At 40.2% G+C, this 18,657-nt stretch overlaps 1 protein-coding gene across 1 annotated transcript; it reads right to left on the bottom strand.

The window, feature by feature from the left end:
* Positions 1-257: 257 nt before the first annotated feature.
* On the bottom strand, positions 258-15,240 carry LOC310854016 (testis-expressed protein 12-like; the record flags this gene model as incomplete). Its single annotated transcript, XM_083758489.1, has 5 exons — positions 15,152-15,240; positions 14,058-14,157; positions 13,593-13,644; positions 12,587-12,693; positions 258-325 (listed from the first exon to the last, which is right to left on the bottom strand). The coding sequence occupies exons 1-5, from the start codon at positions 15,191-15,193 to the stop codon at positions 258-260; spliced, it is 369 nt and encodes a 122-aa protein (XP_083614615.1). The 5' UTR covers positions 15,194-15,240.
* Between the last annotated feature and the right edge of the window lie 3,417 nt (positions 15,241-18,657).

Below are 18,657 nucleotides of genomic sequence, written 5' to 3'. Positions count from 1 at the left end.
AGATATAATTATTACAGAAAAACTAAATCAAAAATACATTGATTAGGCCCAATACAATTTCCAATTAACCATACAACTAAAATAACAATTGCGTGTATAGAACCAGTTTCTAATCCTGAATAGTTTCCTTTTGTGGTGTTAGTGTCTTGTCCTTTGCACTCAGGCAGATTGTGGTGTTATTATGGTTAAATTATTACCCTCAGGCAGGGTGTGGTGTTTTGGGTGATGTTGGGGTACATTCTTGTGGGGTTACATTCTTACCCTCTGGTAGCAGGTGGAGTTCTCTGCATCAGGATCCTGATCCACTCCCTCATCAATGGATCCACTGAGGTCAAACACAAAGGTCATAGGTCACAAAGCGAAGCACAGTTATTATATTTATAAACCATTCATTTCAACAGTAGAATAATGATATATAGCTAGCTATAGACAGAGCAGCCAGAGCGGTCACACAGGGGCCTGGGGATTGTGGGAAATTTAGCGCCCACCTGTGGTATGTTGGGTCAAGAGCGCCCTTTGTGAGTGATCCAGAATATGCCTGTATTCAAGTATGCCTGTGTTCAAAGGAGTTAAGAACTCACATTCAATTATAATCAGTGTTTTGCTGCCATTTGACACAATGATTACAGACCAATAGCACTCACATCTGGTATCATGAAAGCTCTGGAAAAGGAACAAAGTATGGTTCATCAACTCAACAATGCCATATTTCATTCACAGGATCCATTTAAATTTGCTCTCTCTGTGTTCTCTCTATCTGTGGTGTTGATGAAATGTCTGTACAGCACTTTGTACAATGGAAATTGATTTTAAATGTGCTTTATAAATAAAGGTGATTTGATTTGCTTATAAGCAAGGTCGCAGTACAGAGGATGCAGTTGTCACACTGGTTCACCTCATCTCCAAACATCTCGACAAACCAAAATCCTATGCTAGATTTGTCTTCTGCATTCAACACAATACAGCCGGACTTGCTCCTCACTAAATTGGTTCAGTTACACATTAATCCTTTTGTTATTCAGTTTTATCACACTATATAGCCCACACCATGGGCTATAGTTTAAGTGATTTTCGTCTTTTTTTCAAATCCTCAAAAATGATGAAAAACGGCATGCTATAGTTAACCATTAAAGGACCACTTCACTTTTCAACCTATTTTCATATAATAGGTCATCACTAATAATCATGAAAAAATGGCACAATTCTTTTCTACTCAGTCTGTGTCTCATAGGAGGGCTGTGGGCAGTTTAGAAACCGTCTTCCAGTGACATCATCATTAGGCAGATGTTTAGATTTTAATTATCGTGAGAACGATGGCTTCCATTTTTGCATTGCAACTTTTCAGGACTAGAAAGCCTGCCGTTTCTATTAGCTTGTATTCCCATCAATGATGTCACTGGTTTCTGAACTGCCCACAGCCCTCCTATGAGACACAGACCGAGTAGAAAAAACATTGCGCCATTTTTTCATGATTATTAGTGATGACCTATTATATGAAGATAGGTTGAAAAGTGGTGAAGTGGTCCTTTAACCATTAACCACTAACAATCCCTATTCTGGTGGGAACATTCGCTGAAAATAGCCAATCTACAAATTCACAATGCGTTTGGTATCTCTCAAACCTCTGGATTATAGATAGAAAAATAACAGAACAAAGTACAGAGTGGAACTAATTGATTGATCTATTTTCTTTATGCTTCCAAGGAATCCCAGCCCATTATGGACTTACAGGACACTTCATTAACATTTTGTAACATTCAGGGGTCAGAAGAAAAGATGAAAATCACACCGAGGCCATGGGCTACATAGCCCATCGTCTCGGTGTGATTTTCGTCTTTTTTTCAAATCCTCAAAAATGATGAAAAACTGCATATAGTATGCCGTCCGAGACCATGGGCTAGGTGTGATTTTCATTTTCATTTTTCAAATCCTCAAAAATGATGAAAAACAGCATGCTATAGTATGCCGTCCGATATGGGCTATACTATAGCCCATGGTCAAAAATGATGAAAAACGAGGATTTTAAATTTGCCATGCTGGCTTGTGGTACAAAGAGCTTTAACTCTGAGTGTGCACAAATGGAACATTTGTACACACTCAGATGTATGGGGGTCCTTGAAAAAACACGTGACGTTAGAGAACCACTGTCCTAGTGGACTCATAATGTGCCTTACATAGTGTCGTAGTAAATCAGTGTCAAACATATTCAGAAGAAAGAAATCCTGGAGACTGACATTCACTAATTGGGTCTTAAGATCAAAATAAGACACATTTGTCCACAATAACATGAATCCAACACAACTGTCAAACAAGTCTGTGGAGCCATGTATGAAATATATGCAGAAATTTTGCTAAATTGTTTGTTAAATACCAGGTAACCAATGAACCTGTCCAAGTAGCATGATATGTAAATGACACTTTTAACATAATCCATTCATTATGTGGCTAGCCCCCCCCAATGCATGGCCTTTGAAGATCACGTCATGTGGCAGCCAAGTGTTTGTTTAGAGCACTTATGACATAAATCCTTTGCCAGCCAAGTCTATGGACTTTAATGCTGGTTTAGAGCATTTAGGACTTACGTACATCGTTGGCCAACAGTGATATCCTGGTTTAGAGCATTTAGGACTTACGTACATCGTTGGCCAACAGTGATATCCTGCATGGGGGAGAGAAGCTCAGTCTGGTCTTGGTTCAGCTTGAGGTGGTGAGAAGACATCCACTGTCAGCGATGCGCCGCTCAACCTGAGTGGCAGAGGAGTGGAGAGAGAAAAACAGTTGAGTGTTTACAATTACAATTGTGATTAACAATTTAATCTTTTAAGTCTTTTTTAAGTATTTTTCCTTTGGGACATTGGAATACATAAATTACAACTCTGTTTAGCTTTAAGGCTTTGTAAACAAACTTACAAAGAAATGAATCATGAAGAAATAAGTTATTATGGTCAAAATAGGCCATATTTAATCATTTTATATTCAAAATTAAGAATTAAAAAAAGTAGTGGAAATAGCCGATCAACAACACACACGATGCATTGTGAGCCTGTACTGTAGATCAACCACTTCCTCTATTATTTTAATATATATATAACAAAATTGCAACCTGGAAACGATTATGATGGCGATTACAGTATATGCACGCCTACTGTAGGTGACAGCAGACTGCTGGGCGAGTGCTGGTGCTTTTATATGGAGATCTAAGGGTGGCAGCAGGGCAGTGTCTTGAGTGTACAGGGTTTGATGAGGGCCCAGTTAGGGCCCGGCCTTAATTTCCGGGCCTGATGAGAACTCTAGTGTGGTAGCGGGGGCAGTGTCTTGAGTGTACCCAGGGTTTGATGAGGGGCCAGGTAGGGCTGGACCTTAATTTTCGGGCCTGTTGACAACTCCAGTTTTTCGCCGGCTGCCGGGCACGGCTGCACTAATAACATTGGGGCAGGCCCGTCTAGAGTTTAAATGGACAGGTATCAGTCAACAGGCCCGTCTAGAGTTTAAATGGACAGGTATCAGTCAACAGGCCCGTCTAGAGTTTAAATGGACATGTATCAGTCAACAGGCCCGTCTAGAGTTTAAATGGACAGGTATCAGTCAACAGGCCCGTCTAGAGTTTAAATGGACAGGTATCAGTCAACAGGCCCGTCTAGAGTTTAAATGGACAGGTATCAGTCAACAGGCCCGTCTAGAGTTTAAATGGACAGGTATCAGTCAACAGGCCCGTCTAGAGTTTAAATGGACAGGTATCAGTCAGAACAGGTCATCTAAGGGTTTGAGGTCAGATGTAGAGTTGCTGGCCAATATTGATGACATCAGGGTTCTCCATTATGGCAAAAAAAAAGTGCATTCATATAGCACCTTTATCTAAGGCGCTTTACATAGATTGTGCAATGAGCAACAATTCACCCATTCACACATACACATCCATACACCGATGGCGGCAGAAACCATGCAAGGCACCAACCAGCACATCAGGAGCAATTAGGGGTTCAGTGTCTTGCTCAAGGACACTTCGACACTAACTCTGGGGGAGCCCTGGTTGGAACAGGCAACCTTGCGGTTACCATCCAGCCCCTCTACCCCTGAGCCACCGCCGCCCGCATTCCCATATAGAGCGTCGCAGTCCCGCCCCCTTTCATGACGACGACAGGCCCAGGAAATAATTCCCTGTGCATTTCCCCCCTTGGACATTTCAAAAAGTATTAAATTAAAGATCTGTAAGCCTCCAACAAAGCCAACTCGAATCGTGACAAACAAAAACAATATTTTGGGCCGAACAAATAATTACAAAAAAGAAAAACAACAAAAAAGGTGTTGTAACCTGCCATTTGTTCTTATTTCTTTCTTTCCTGGGGTGACCAACCAACCAACTAACTGACGGGAAATGCACAATTTCATAGTAAATGCGACATACGGTCGCAATAACAATAATAACGAATGTACCGGTAATATTGTAAGATAATATAATATAACAAATAACAATGTATGTCATGGCCCAGGCCGTAGCGTAACGGTCTGGGCACCGGACTGGTGATCCAGTCGCGGTGTGCCGCGGGTTCGACTCCCGGACCCGACACGGCCTTTACCGCATGTCATCCCCCCATCTCTCTCCCGTTTCCTGTCAGCCTACTTTCTATCCCTTAAAAAATCAATAAAGGCGTAAGCCGCAAAAAAATATCTTTAAAAAAAAGAAGAAAAAAAAAAAAAAAACAATGTATGTCATATTAAAATAAGATATAGTGTAGTGGTGTAATATATTATGGTAGCAGTCCATGGTCATGTCTAACTGAGTGGTTCTCATGTGGGTCACAATACTAATACTTATCTGTTGAACCGAGTCAAACTAAAAAAAAATCACACCTGTGTGAACCGAGTGGTGCAACTCCCCTCTCTCCCCCCCCTTCTCTCTCTCTCTCTCTCTCTCTCTCATTAGCAGGCAACAGTCTGTCAGCACTGTCTCTCTCTCGCTGTTTCTGCATGGCTCAACAGCCCCCCCTACTGGTACTCATACTGGTGCTCACACATACATAGGTGGGTGGGTTAACGTCACATACATAGGTGGGTGGGTTAACGTCACATACATAGGTGGGTGGGTTAACGTCACATACATAGGTGGGTGGGTTAACGTCACATACATAGGTGGGTGGGTTAACGTCACATACATAGGTGGGTGGGTTAATGTCACATACATAGGTGGGTGGGTTAATGTCACATACATAGGTGGGTGGGTTAACGTCACATACATAGGTGGGTGGGTTAACGTCACATACATAGGTGGGTGGGTTAATGTCACATACATAGGTGAACGTCACGGACATTGCTGGTTGTAGGAGTGATTGCACCACTCAAAAAGAACCCTTAAAAAAACGGCATGTACTGTAACACACAAGCTGAGAGAAGTTTTCCCAAGAGGAAAGTTGGCAGTGAAAACATAATGAACTATTTGTTCATCCTACCTGGACTGTCAGTCAACTATTGGGAATTATTTACAAATAGAAACTAATTTCAAATAGTTTGTGCATTCAGGTACTATTATGACTTATGATAACATTTCATGTAAACACACAAGCAGGACACATTAAGCCTTCCATCACTGCAGGGACTTGAACCCCATTTCAGAAACATGAAAGTACCTTCTACCGGTGATTGTTTTGGCCTTGTCCTTACTTGCATGATAAAATAAAACATCTGCTGATGCACAAACCTGGACTGTCAATGTTGTAATCTTGAATCATTGGATGTTTCCGCGTCTCGCAACAGACACCGTCCTCCAGGCAACTCTAGATTTTTTTTATAATGGGATGAATCTAGAGTTGCAATACCATCCTTTGACTCCCCACTCATCGAATTTGGTTTGCGATCTGCTTGTCTTAAACAATGTTAAACTCACCAACATTGCAGCTGTAGTCCAAGCTTGAATTATCCTCTTTCAAACTGCCGAGCTTGTTTTTCATAAAAATCCACCGTAGAGATGTTATGAGCTACTTTCTGTCAAGACATCCTCTGCAGGTGATTCTTTTTTTAAGTGCAGTTTGGAAACACTCGTTTTTGTTAAGGGGTCGCGCTGCTGCATCCTGCATTATGTGCAAATTCGAAACAGGGCCGTTCAGTGACATACGACGAGTGCTTCCAAACTCCAGCACTTAGAAAAAGAATCACCTGCACAGAATTTCTTGACAGAAAGTAGCTCATAACATGTCTACGGTGGATTTTTATGAAAAACAAGCTCGGCAGATTGAAAGAGGATAATTCAAGCTTGGACTACAGCTGCAATGTTGGTGAGTGTTACATAATCAGGGAATTATTTATGTGTATATATATATCATATTATAACGTGGTTATGCTTGTATATATATATATATATATATAGTACAGTGATTATGGTAATGCGGGTATTTGTCAGTTACATGCTGTTGCATCTTAGAGTGCTGATGGCCATTTTCAGTCACAGGTCTGGTTGTTGCTGTGGTGCTTGGAGGCGGAGAACCATCCACCTTCTACCTGCCCACCTCGTCACCGTGAGCCTATCAACAATCAGAGGGCCAGCCTGGGGAAGACTACTTAACCGCAGCTGTGATGTGTGCTCACTGCTCAGTGGCATTGTGACTCAGTCGATCATACTGAGCGCACATTGTCCGAGGAGCTGTGAAACGCTCAAAACTGTGTATAAAGCATAGGCCAGGGTCTTTACCTGTGTGGAGCACTCTGAGCCTTTATCTGTCTCGTGATCCGAGGTTACAAGTGATTATATATATATATATATATATATATATCGAGATAATAGATAATGTATACGGAGTATGGGAGCGTACTTTTTGTAACTTTGGTTAGGCAGTAGTTAGAGTAGAGTTTAGATAGATTAAATCCTGTGTAACCCTTTTCCTTTCGTAGATTAGGTCTAGATAGAGGGCGCAGTTGATTTCCAGAATAGGTATAGTTCCTTTTGTTTGTTTCTTTGAGTTGCCCCATATAGCCGGTTTCCTTGTAATTGTGTAATGTAAGTATCTTGTAACTTGTTAAAACGAGTAGAGGGCTCAGCCCATATTTTGATTTGGTTGGAAACCCATAAATTATCGATATCAGTCGCGTACAGGTTGTCTGGATAGAAGGATATATATATATATATATATCCCACAGCTTATATATATATACGTATATATACTATTGTATGTTGTGCATAACCTGTCTATTGTATATACCTTTATTGTAATACGGTGAAATAAACAACAGTTCACTTGCCAGCCGTGTTGCATCCTTTAATAACCCCTAGACATCTAAGGGAATGTAACAGTGAGTTTAACGTAGTTTAAGACAAGCAGATCGCAAACCAAATTGAATGAGTGGGGAGTCAATGGAGTGTATTGCAATGCAACTCTAGATTCATCCCATTATTCAAAAAAACTAGAGTTGCAAATTGCGGCTAGGGCAGGTGGGGTCTGCTTTCAGGTTGCCCGACCGGGCGAGTGCTCTTATGAGAGGGGACGCAACTATTCAATCCAAACTGTTATGTGACAATGAACAACACCTTTAAGCTGTAAAAGAGAGAGACTTACTGAGGTCTGGCCGCTCTTCAGCTTCCTCCCGTTTCCCTGAAACGGCTCTGGAGAAAGCCTAGCCCTCCAAGCAGAACCCAAATGCTACTGAAGTTTCTGACATTTGTTCGACCCAGTGCATTGGGTCCTGTTCCACGTCGTCCATGCCACCTGATTAAAACATTTACTGGCTCATGTTTACATGTTTACCGCCTCTCCGCGCTCTTTGACGATATTCTTCAGTATGAGGCTTTCTGAATATGTAAAGTATAAGTACCCATACATGCCGCTGCGAATATCTCCTGTGGCGCGGAAGCCGTTAAGTATTTTTAATATATGTTTGCCCGATTTGGAAGCTTGGATTCTTCTTTTCCTTCCTTGTTTATTGACACCTCATTGTACCGCCTATCTGGCTAGCTAGTGGCGCTATAGCTATGACACAGCAGATCAGAGGCAGGGACGTAGCCTCACAAGCCAACCGCACACCGGGAGGCGGTACAATAAACGGTAAACAAACAAGAAGAAATAAAGCGACCAAATCGGTCAAACAAAGATTAAAAATACTTAACGGCTTCCGCGCCACAGGAGATATTCGCAGCTGGATGTATAGCTACTTAAAGTTACCGAATTCAGAATAACTCAAGGAAAATAATGGCGTCACATGCCGCGGGTCCTATTTTAGAGAGAATCTCCACATCCGCATATAGGAATTTCCATACGAAAATACAGTAGTGAGCAGGGACCCAACGTAAAACTCAACAAAATATCAAAAAAGTTTTACGTAGGGTCCCGAAAGGGGCTAGAGAAAGCCCTGGTTGCTCAAAGCTCTATCTGGGTGTCAGGTTGAAAAGGACAGACTGTCCCTCCAAACGACCAACTGGTTCTAAAGTTTAACTTTAGAACAGAAAACGTCTGTTCTCTTGGAATGGACGGACTCTAAACTGTACTCGAGGCTAGCTTAGCATTAGCGTTAGCTCACAACAAAACAGTCTTTGATCTTCGCCGTGGAAATTCTTCCTGTTTTCACAACTTTAAAAAGACTGTCGCGCAAACACACCATCAGACACAAAGTTACACAAATGTTTGTTCACTGCAAACGTCTATTATAAAACGTTCTGTTCGTTCACTCTCTGCTGTTTGTTTGTCTCTCTGCTTCACAACGGATGGACGTGGTGTAAATATAAACCCGGACGAGAGAGGCACGGACACCGGACACGTGTCCGTCCCTCTCTCTCCTCCGTGTTGCAACCATAGACGGTTGCAACATACTCTTGAGTTCCGTCCGGGGTGACTTTAGCAGTAGAGTGGAACCACATGCGTCCCGAAATTCCACAATACACTACTATGTACAATCACAATGCCAAATGACTGGTATTGAGACTTTAATACTACTCCACTCAATAGTACATGAAATGCATTATATAAAAAAAGCAGAACATAACAGATGTACAAGCTCGCAGCGCGGCACAACCAATACATTTAAGTGTTTAAAATGATTTGCTGCATTAACTACTTTTCCTGGGGACCTCCTGGAACGCCCCCAGACCCCATGGGACCAGGGGTCCCCGAACCCCATTTTGAGCAGCACTAGTAGGCCTATACATTCTATTAAAGCTTTTTTGTACAATTATTATTATTATTATCCCGGACCCTGGCATATCTTTTCAATTTGGGGGTCCTTGACATGAAAAAGTTTGGGAACCACTGGTCTAACCGGCCGTGTATAGTCAGACTACGGGATGTTGGACTAACACACGCCCCCCAGAGTGTTCGTCCTGAGATTTTGGAAGGTCGGGATACGATCCCCGGCCAGGTCATACCAAAGACTATAACAATGGGACCCAATGCCTCCCTTGCTCGGCACTCGGTGTCAACGGTTGGATTGTGGGTTTGTCCCTGGTGTGTAAAGACAAGCGGGTGTAACTTGTACATCACATATGCAACAGTAACAGGAGTTAGGCTCCTGCCCTATAGGCCACAAAGTGGAAGTGTTTGTTGTTTAATAAATGTTGTTACATAACGTTAGCCTCATAGGATAAATGCCTAAGTCATTTTTTGGCGAAATTGAGATTTCTGCATACAGGTGATCTCCTGGGGCTGCTGCATCGTTCTGGATCATCGCCTATGTCCTCAGCCAATCACAAAGCTCACAATCTTCAAAAATGATGATCTGCCTAAGTCACTTGTGTGATTTGAGCATTTTTACGTTGCCGCCTAACTCACTTTGTGTGACTTGGGCATTTTTACATTGCATACACAGCAAACAACAGTTACTCTAATAGACCCCCAGGTGTTTAGTATGGAGTTAACATTACTCTAACAGACCCACAGGTGTTTAGTATGGAGTTAACATTACTCTAATAGACCCCCAGGTGTTTAGTATGGAGTTAACATTATTCTAATAGACCCCCAGGTGTTCTGTATGGAGTTAACATTACTCTAATAGACCCCAGGTGTTTAGTATGGAGTTAACATCACTCTAATAGACCCCCAGGTGTTTAGTATGTAGTTAACATTACTCTAACAGACCCCCAGGTGTTTAGTATGGAGTTAACATTACTCTAACAGACCCCCAGGTGTTTAGTATGGAGTTAACATCACTCTAATAGACCCCCAGGTGTTTAGTATGGAGTTAACATTACTCTAATAGACCCCCAGGTGTTTAGTATGGAGTTAACATTACTCTAATAGACCCCCAGGTGTTTAGTATGGAGTTAACATCACTCTAATAGACCCCCAGGTGTTTAGTATGGAGTTAACATCACTCTAATAGACCCCCAGGTGTTTAGTATGGAGTTAACATCACTCTAATAGACCCCCAGGTGTTCTGTATGGAGTTAACATTACTCTAACAGACCCCCAGGTGTTTAGTATGGAGTTAACATTACTCTAACAGACCCCCAGGTGTTTAGTATGGAGTTAACATTACTCTAATAGACCCCCAGGTGTTCTGTATGGAGTTAACATTACTCTAACAGACCCCCAGGTGTTTAGTATGGAGTTAACATCACTCTAATAGACCCCCAGGTGTTTAGTATGGAGTTAACATCACTCTAATAGACCCCCAGGTGTTCTGTATGGAGTTAACATTACTCTAACAGACCCCCAGGTGTTTAGTATGGAGTTAACATTACTCTAATAGACCCCCAGGTGTTTAGTATGGAGTTAACATCACTCTAATAGACCCCCAGGTGTTCTGTATGGAGTTAACATTACTCTAACAGACCCCAAGGTGTTTAGTATGGAGTTAACATTACTCTAATAGACCCCCAGGTGTTTAGTATGGAGTTAACATCACTCTAATAGACCCCCAGGTGTTCTGTATGGAGTTAACATTACTCTAACAGACCCCCAGGTGTTTAGTATGGAGTTAACATTACTCTAATAGACCCCCAGGTGTTTAGTATGGAGTTAACATCACTCTAATAGACCCCCAGGTGTTCTGTATGGAGTTAACATTACTCTAATAGACCCCCAGGTGTTCTGTATGGAGTTAACATTACTCTAACAGACCCCCAGGTGTTTAGTATGGAGTTAACATCACTCTAATATACCCCCAGGTGTTCTGTATGGAGTTAACATTACTCTAACAGACCCCCAGGTGTTTAGTATGGAGTTAACATCACTCTAATAGACCCCCAGGTGTTCTGTATGGAGTTAACATTACTCTAACAGACCCCCAGGTGTTTAGTATGGAGTTAACATTACTCTAATAGACCCCCAGGTGTTTAGTATGGAGTTAACATTACTCTAATAGACCCCCAGGTGTTTAGTATGGAGTTAACATCACTCTAATAGACCCCCAGGTGTTCTGTATGGAGTTAACATTACTCTAACAGACCCCCAGGTGTTTAGTATGGAGTTAACATTACTCTAATAGACCCCCAGGTGTTTAGTATGGAGTTAACATCACTCTAATAGACCCCCAGGTGTTTAGTATGGAGTTAACATCACTCTAATAGACCCCCAGGTGTTTAGTATGGAGTTAACATCACTCTAATAGACCCCCAGGTGTTTAGTATGGAGTTAACATCACTCTAATAGACCCCCAGGTGTTTAGTATGGAGTTAACATCACTCTAATAGACCCCCAGGTGTTTAGTATGGAGTTAACATCACTCTAATAGACCCCCAGGTGTTTAGTATGGAGTTAACATCACTCTAATAGACCCCCAGGTGTTTAGTATGGAGTTAACATTACTCTAATAGACCCCCAGGTGTTTAGTATTGAGTTAACATTACTCTAATAGACCCCCAGGTGTTTAGTATGGTAACATCACTCTAATAGACCCCCAGGTGTTTAGTATGGAGTTAACATCACTCTAATAGACCCCCAGGTGTTTAGTATGGAGTTAACATCACTCTAATAGACCCCCAGGTGTTTAGTATGGAGTTAACATTACTCTAATAGACCCCCAGGTGTTTAGTATGGAGTTAACATCACTCTAATAGACCCCCAGGTGTTTAGTAGACATGTATTAAAAAATGCCTAAGTCACAGATTATTTTCTTGAAAATGGCCTAAGTCACTTTTTTTTGTTATGGAATGACTCTCATGTTTATCTTTTTGTAAAAAACATTTTGTTAACCCCTCAGGAAACCATTGTAAAAATCTGCATTAAAAACTCTTACATACTTGCGAGAAAATGTGTTTTTCCTTATTATCCGAAAATCATAAAAAATGACTTATGCATTTATCCTATGAGGCTAACGATAAATGTAATAACGGTGTGCAAATCCCAAATTATTTGACTGTATTTCATTACATTTTATTTTGGTTTATGAAATATTTCATACAATATATGTATTAGTTTAATGAACTTTAATTAGTAATAATCACATAAAGAAATAACCTTTTTCTGAGGAAATAAATACTGGCAGTGTACATCTTACAAAATAACTTGAGATTTTGCGAGTATTTGGAGGAACACAATAACAAACTCGATGAATTAAATTGTTTTTGTTAGATTAGTTACACACTGTAAAACACTTGGCCATGTGTTTGCTTTTCCATGGAGGAAAACAATTTATCCAGTAAGCTTGTCAGAAATATGAGCCAGGGTACGCCCAAGGTGATTTTTCTTTTCTTTCAGGTGGGATTCCAGGCTTTTGGCCTCCAACAGAATGCCCTCCAGATCCCTCATCTGGGAGACATCTGCTGCAACTCTGTCACTGCGGGAGAGAAATCCACTGTCATAGAGAGAATTGACAAATCTGAGCCATGAAACATAATAAAGTGGTAAATTAATTAAGTCCTTTGTGATGATAGAACGAAGAGGAATAACCTGGCATGTGACTGACATAATACCTTTTTCTGCAGCTTAAGATTTTTATAGGACAAGTTGGAAATGCAGTACTTGTAAGGTACACATTTCCATGCGTATACAAGTGTGACTCAATATGTAATACAATCATTTTAGATAAAACTAGAAAAATGTCTCCTCGGAGCACAGCTTATTGTGGGCCAGAAATGTTTCACAGCAATTGGACGAGTTCATTTTGTTTTGTTCAAAACCTCGGCAAACATTGGCAGCCAATCTTAGCCCATCAGGATGGAATATGAAAAACCGGACAGAACCGTCTTTTCTCTCTAGATCACATGACTATAGAGATAATGTGTACCAATTGGTGTGATGTTTGGACAAAATCTGTAGGAGTAACATCAGGAGGCGGTGTGGCGATACAACATCAGGTGTCTGATGGGAAGGATTTGGGCCAGAGGTTCTTCCTTGGCCTCCAGGGAGTGTGCGTGCAATATTTGGATATTAGCTGCTCACAGAAATCGGCCTGTTATAGCAGCACCACAATGAGGCCGATTTGAAGAATGAAGGGTGACATTTCTTCCTTGGCCTGGTGGGAATGTCCGTGTAAAGTTTCACGGCAATCGAACACTGCATTCGTGAAGCCAATCACGATGGAACATGAAACAGCGGCGTCTATAGAGATAATGTGTACCTATTTGCGTGATGTTTGTACAAAATCTGTACTAATAATATCAGAAATGTGTTGTGCAAACATCTGCCTCACACTGTCAATGAAGACTGATATATTTATATATGTAATGTTTTTACCTTAGGATATCAGCAAAGTTTGCAAACAGCATGTTGGTCTCCTCATTTGCACCTGATACCGAAAGATAACTCAATAAGCCTTCAACTTCACAGATTGAAAATAAGTTGATAATCCAAATGACATTAGCAGTTAAATCTAGTCTTGGGAATATGACATGAGCTGGCAACGTAGATGAGATATAATGCAATACACATTATAATACATACATACATACATACATACATACATCATTTACATAACATTACATAACAGCTTGTGACTGAAAGATCAATAAGACCAGAGAGCATTGCCAAGCATAATTTGGGCAATGGTCTAGTGACTAGTCTAGTGCCAAAACATGTCATGTAATGACAATACAGTGGATTCTGAATTAGTAATAGAATAGTAATAATTGAATAGCCATTCTTCACGAGACCGAAACATCTTGTATGAGACAAAAAACTTCACATTCGGCATAACATTACCTGTAACTGCCATCTCAAATACAGTTGTTGGATCCACAGCCCCTTTCTTTTCTGGTGGAGAGCTGTCTTGCTGTGGAGGCTCATTACTGTAGGCTTCCATCTACAATAATGAGTAGATTAGTTGTATTCAGTGATCAGCCTGAAGAATGCTATTCCGGCCACAAGGCCAATTTACAAACAAAACAATTTCCTCATCTAAAGTGAGTGCTTTTTGACAAAGCTAGATAGATACATGAGGAAATGTTAAGACTTGCTGTACAAAAGCTCAATGTATTCACTTAATTACTGTATTTTGTATTATCAAACACATTTTAATGTTGGAGACTAGGACTACAGCACATATCATAACAATATGAGATAACTATCTGCTGTAGTTTTGTTCTAACCCTCGCGTCACCAGGCTTTCCACCTCGGAGGAAAGCCTGGTTTGTTTCTAAATCGCTGTGTGATCCGGCCTAGAGCAGATGGTAATATCTGTTGTGGAATAAAATATGGATATACCAAATGAACAATTCTAAGACGTACAGTACGCTGCATCAAGGCTTTTATTGGGTACTAGTCCTTAAAATTCTGATGCCCTTGATCACAGGGAATTTGGGGTAGGCTACTTCTGATTCCTCCACTCCAGACCAAGGCTTCCAAAAGGGGGTTTTGTTTAAAATAAATTATTCCTCGCTCATTACGTTGGTGTATATTGTTGACATTTGCAAACTTAGCTACAAAGGTCCATCCTGTATCCTGTCAATTTAGAGTATCCTGTCCTGAAAATTAATTTTCTGTTTACTAAAGAGCTAGAGAGATAAAGAGAACCCTATAGTTACTGAACAAAGATATGGCAATGATTAGGCCTACTATCAAAATATAGATTTTAGATTTATTTTAACAAAACAAAAAGCATCACAACTGTGCCTTTTTGCCTTTTTTTCCTCGTTTTGCTGGGGACCCCCTGGCCCTGGAAGTTTGGAACCCCCTCAAGGCCGGGCCCATGGGGGTCCCCAGCCAGGCCCACTTTAAAAAAAACACTGAATGAAGGTAAAGTAGCAGAAATTAACAAGCCCCTTTATATTATTATTATCCCACTCATTTGTGCTCACCTCCAGAGTTCTTTTCTGTTGAAGACCTTTGCTGTTATTCATATTCAGTCCTGTGTGGTTCGCTGGTGGTACAATCAGCTTTCCTGTCACTGTTGACCCTTCCAAAATTGTGTTCCAAAGTTACTGCAAATGACAAATATAGGAGGATATGTCATGTTAATGTTACTTAATAATACACAAGTTTAACTTTAATAGTAAACAATAACTCTGTTTACACCGCTAAACTAGTTACCCCAGTCTTCACTTGTTAAGTCATTCACTCAGTGCTAACCAGCATGTATTCAGTTAAATTGAATGGCAGCTCGCTAGCTTAGCTAACCCACAGACTGACAAAGAAAATATATATTATTGCCATTTGACCCGCTGTCTTTCCCTGGGCTTTTTGTTATCTGCATTGTTGTTATAAGTGACAAGTCACTGTGTTTAGGCTACTAAATAAAGTCTATTGTTATTAGCAAAAGCTCCCCAGTGTTAACTTACCTGGTACTGTTGTGGTAGAAGAAAACTGAAATTGACTAATAATTACGTTGAGCCCGATACTTCATCGTACGCCGGCGTCGCGCGCTTACAATAGCTGATCTACAAGCTCAAAGACCTCCCGGTGGAAGGCCTTGTGAGCTTGTAGATTTGCTATTTCCGGCGCGCGACACCACAATAGGTGACTTTCTAGCTAGAAAACAAACACCAACCTATATCCACACATTTCTTTTACCCATAACATCGGTTTAATGTTGCTCCAATCAAATATTATACTATAGGCTGATGTGTAAATACACAAATGTGTTTTTCTTTCTTACTGTAGATGTGTTTTTCAGCTCAAGTTGTTTAATGAATCAATAACAATGAAGAATATTGTGTTCTTCTTATGAAGTTTTATAAGAACATGAAGAGGATAGCAACAACAGGAAGAAGAAGAATAAAGTCCAACATAAAATGCAAAGATTTTAAGGCTTTTACAAAACACTGAACAGTTTCATTGTGAACCAATGAAACTTTAGGAAGGTGGAATCAAAGTCTAACTTCACGGAATCATTTTAAATATAAACTTAGAAACCATTTATGAATCAAATCTAACAATTCAATGTCTTCTACTCCACCCACCCACACACACTTCTTTTTTCCTACTAAAATGTACTAATTAAATATGTAAACGAAACGGGTTTAATGTAGCCTAATGCTCTCAGGAGTTAAATTATTGTTAAATATCTGCATTACTTAATTCACAAGTAAACACAATTGTTATTTTGATATGAAAAGGGTTGAAAACCACTGATTTAGACTAGGATAGGCCTATAGCCCAGAAATGTTTGTGTTGTTGAATGATGTATTCTCATAGCTTAAAGTTGGGCTATAAATGAAATACAGAGAATAAAAGTCAGTTTAGTTCAGCCATCACCCAGGACAGAATGCGTGCTGTGCTGGCAGCCTGGCATCCTTCTGATTTACGTGATGGATGCCGAGTCCAGAAACACTTCAGGACAGGAAAGATGAAATGACATCTTCTGTACTGTGATATGTCTGCTACGTGAACATGCAGAGATGTCACAATGACACACTGAAGGACAATACTGTTAGAGTAAGGTTGTCCGACACTCACAATAATATAATGTCACCCACTGCCAGAGTCCAGAACATGAACTCATTCATAAAGTCTGACCTTGTTGTCTGTGGTCAGAGTTTATCGGGCGACCATATGGTCCACCCACTTCTAAAAGTACACCACAGATAGGCTATATACGGATATCAAAACAACAACAAAGCACATTTAAAGTAAACTGATCACAACTTTTAAAATGAGGTAATTAATTATATCTGTCCACTCACTGCACTGGTAAATCTGCAGAGGGGAACCCATTTCACCTAATGGGAAGAGAATCACAATCACATTGGTTTCTGTTGTGAACCAATACCGCCCCCAGCTGGCGGAGTCAGCTTAGAACCTATCGTACTTAAAACCCATTTGCCAGAGTTAACTACTGGATCAAATGTGACTTTTTCCCCCTGAGACTGTATTGTCTGGGTTGATCCTGATCATGGGCAGTTGGTCACAGTACATTACCCTGTAGTAAAAACAGTCTTGAGTTGATCTGAAATAAAATGTTAAGACGAGTACTGTAAAATCATTTGTTTTATTAAAAATGTCTCCTTCAAGTACAGTAGCAAAAAGAGTATAGATAGTGAAATGTGTGTTAAAGTGTGTCATTTATAAACAAAACTCCAATATTACAAACAGTGCTACATTATGCCGCGAGTGAAAAGAGAACTTCCATCACCAAAGAAAAAGCTGAAAACCACAATATTCAGTGCTCAGCCCAGAGAAACCAATGTGTAATAAATAAAAGAAAACCCATTTCATTCAGTTCAGATACAGTACATATACAAAGTGCAACATACACAAATACCCTTTATATCATTACATTATAAATTATTAGTTAATATGCACAACATTTTGCAATGCTGGTTCCAAGGTGAGACAGTGGTGTAAACACATTAAGACATTCTCTTAAGTTTGGTCGAAATATTTACCAACATACATATTGCATCATCAATATAATAAACATAATAATAAGTACAACGCCCACTCCAGAGTTAACTTTGTACACACCAATAAATAATAGAATTTCCTGGCTCGTGAAGATTAAAAATTAGACCAAATATGCCCAAAGAACTACCGGGGCCAATTCAGTTTTTAGCAGCATAATTGGCATTCCTCATCACAGGAAAAACACCCCTGATATATTTTTTATTTTAGTAAAAATGTTAAGTAAAAAAAACACAGCAATTAAAAGAATGTGAGGCTTCATTAGTTAAGACGATGCAGCCCTCTGCAGTAGGTTAGCATGCTTTAGCCCAGAGCCGCTCAATCGGCCTATTCAAATGCTCAGAGATGCATTAGGTTTAGAACCTCAATAGCCTGAGCCTCAAAGCCAGGATTCACTGAAGACTCCTCTTCACATGTGAATCCCCGCTAGGAGGCTGACCAAGCCAGGCTACCAATAGCCTCCATCAAAGTTGATATTAGGGGCCTCAAATATAAATGTATAAACATCATCATCATCGGTTCATTTTTAAACACTAATCATGTTTTTGTACCATCTCTAGACTTTGGGCTCAGATACATTTATTTTTAGACTTTTCATACATTTAAAAAATAAATTAGATTTGGCCGATTGCAACGCCAAAAATCTTAATTGAGTTTAAGATTTGATTTGATTGCAAGCACAAGGGTGTGCCCTTTTTTATAACCGAGACTCCCTTTTTGTGTGATTAAATCCTGCACGGTAATTTAAAGTGCATCATCGTCACTTTGTTTCCAATGATTCTGCGCAGGATCTCTACAGCTCGTCGTCATTATCATTCTTGTCATAATAATAATAATAATTATTAATCATTCATGTCAGTGGTTTTTAACCATTTTCATATCAAGGCCCATTATTTATTCGGAATTTGAGCCACGGACGGACCGCCATTTGATGGCATTTAGCCTCTCAGGCCCAAAACTAGAG

Source organism: Protomyctophum parallelum, assembly GCF_964188405.1.
Source record: "Protomyctophum parallelum genome assembly, chromosome: 23".
NCBI classification, from domain to species: domain Eukaryota; kingdom Metazoa; phylum Chordata; class Actinopteri; order Myctophiformes; family Myctophidae; genus Protomyctophum; species Protomyctophum parallelum.
This window is presented reverse-complemented; position numbering and strand designations above follow the sequence as displayed.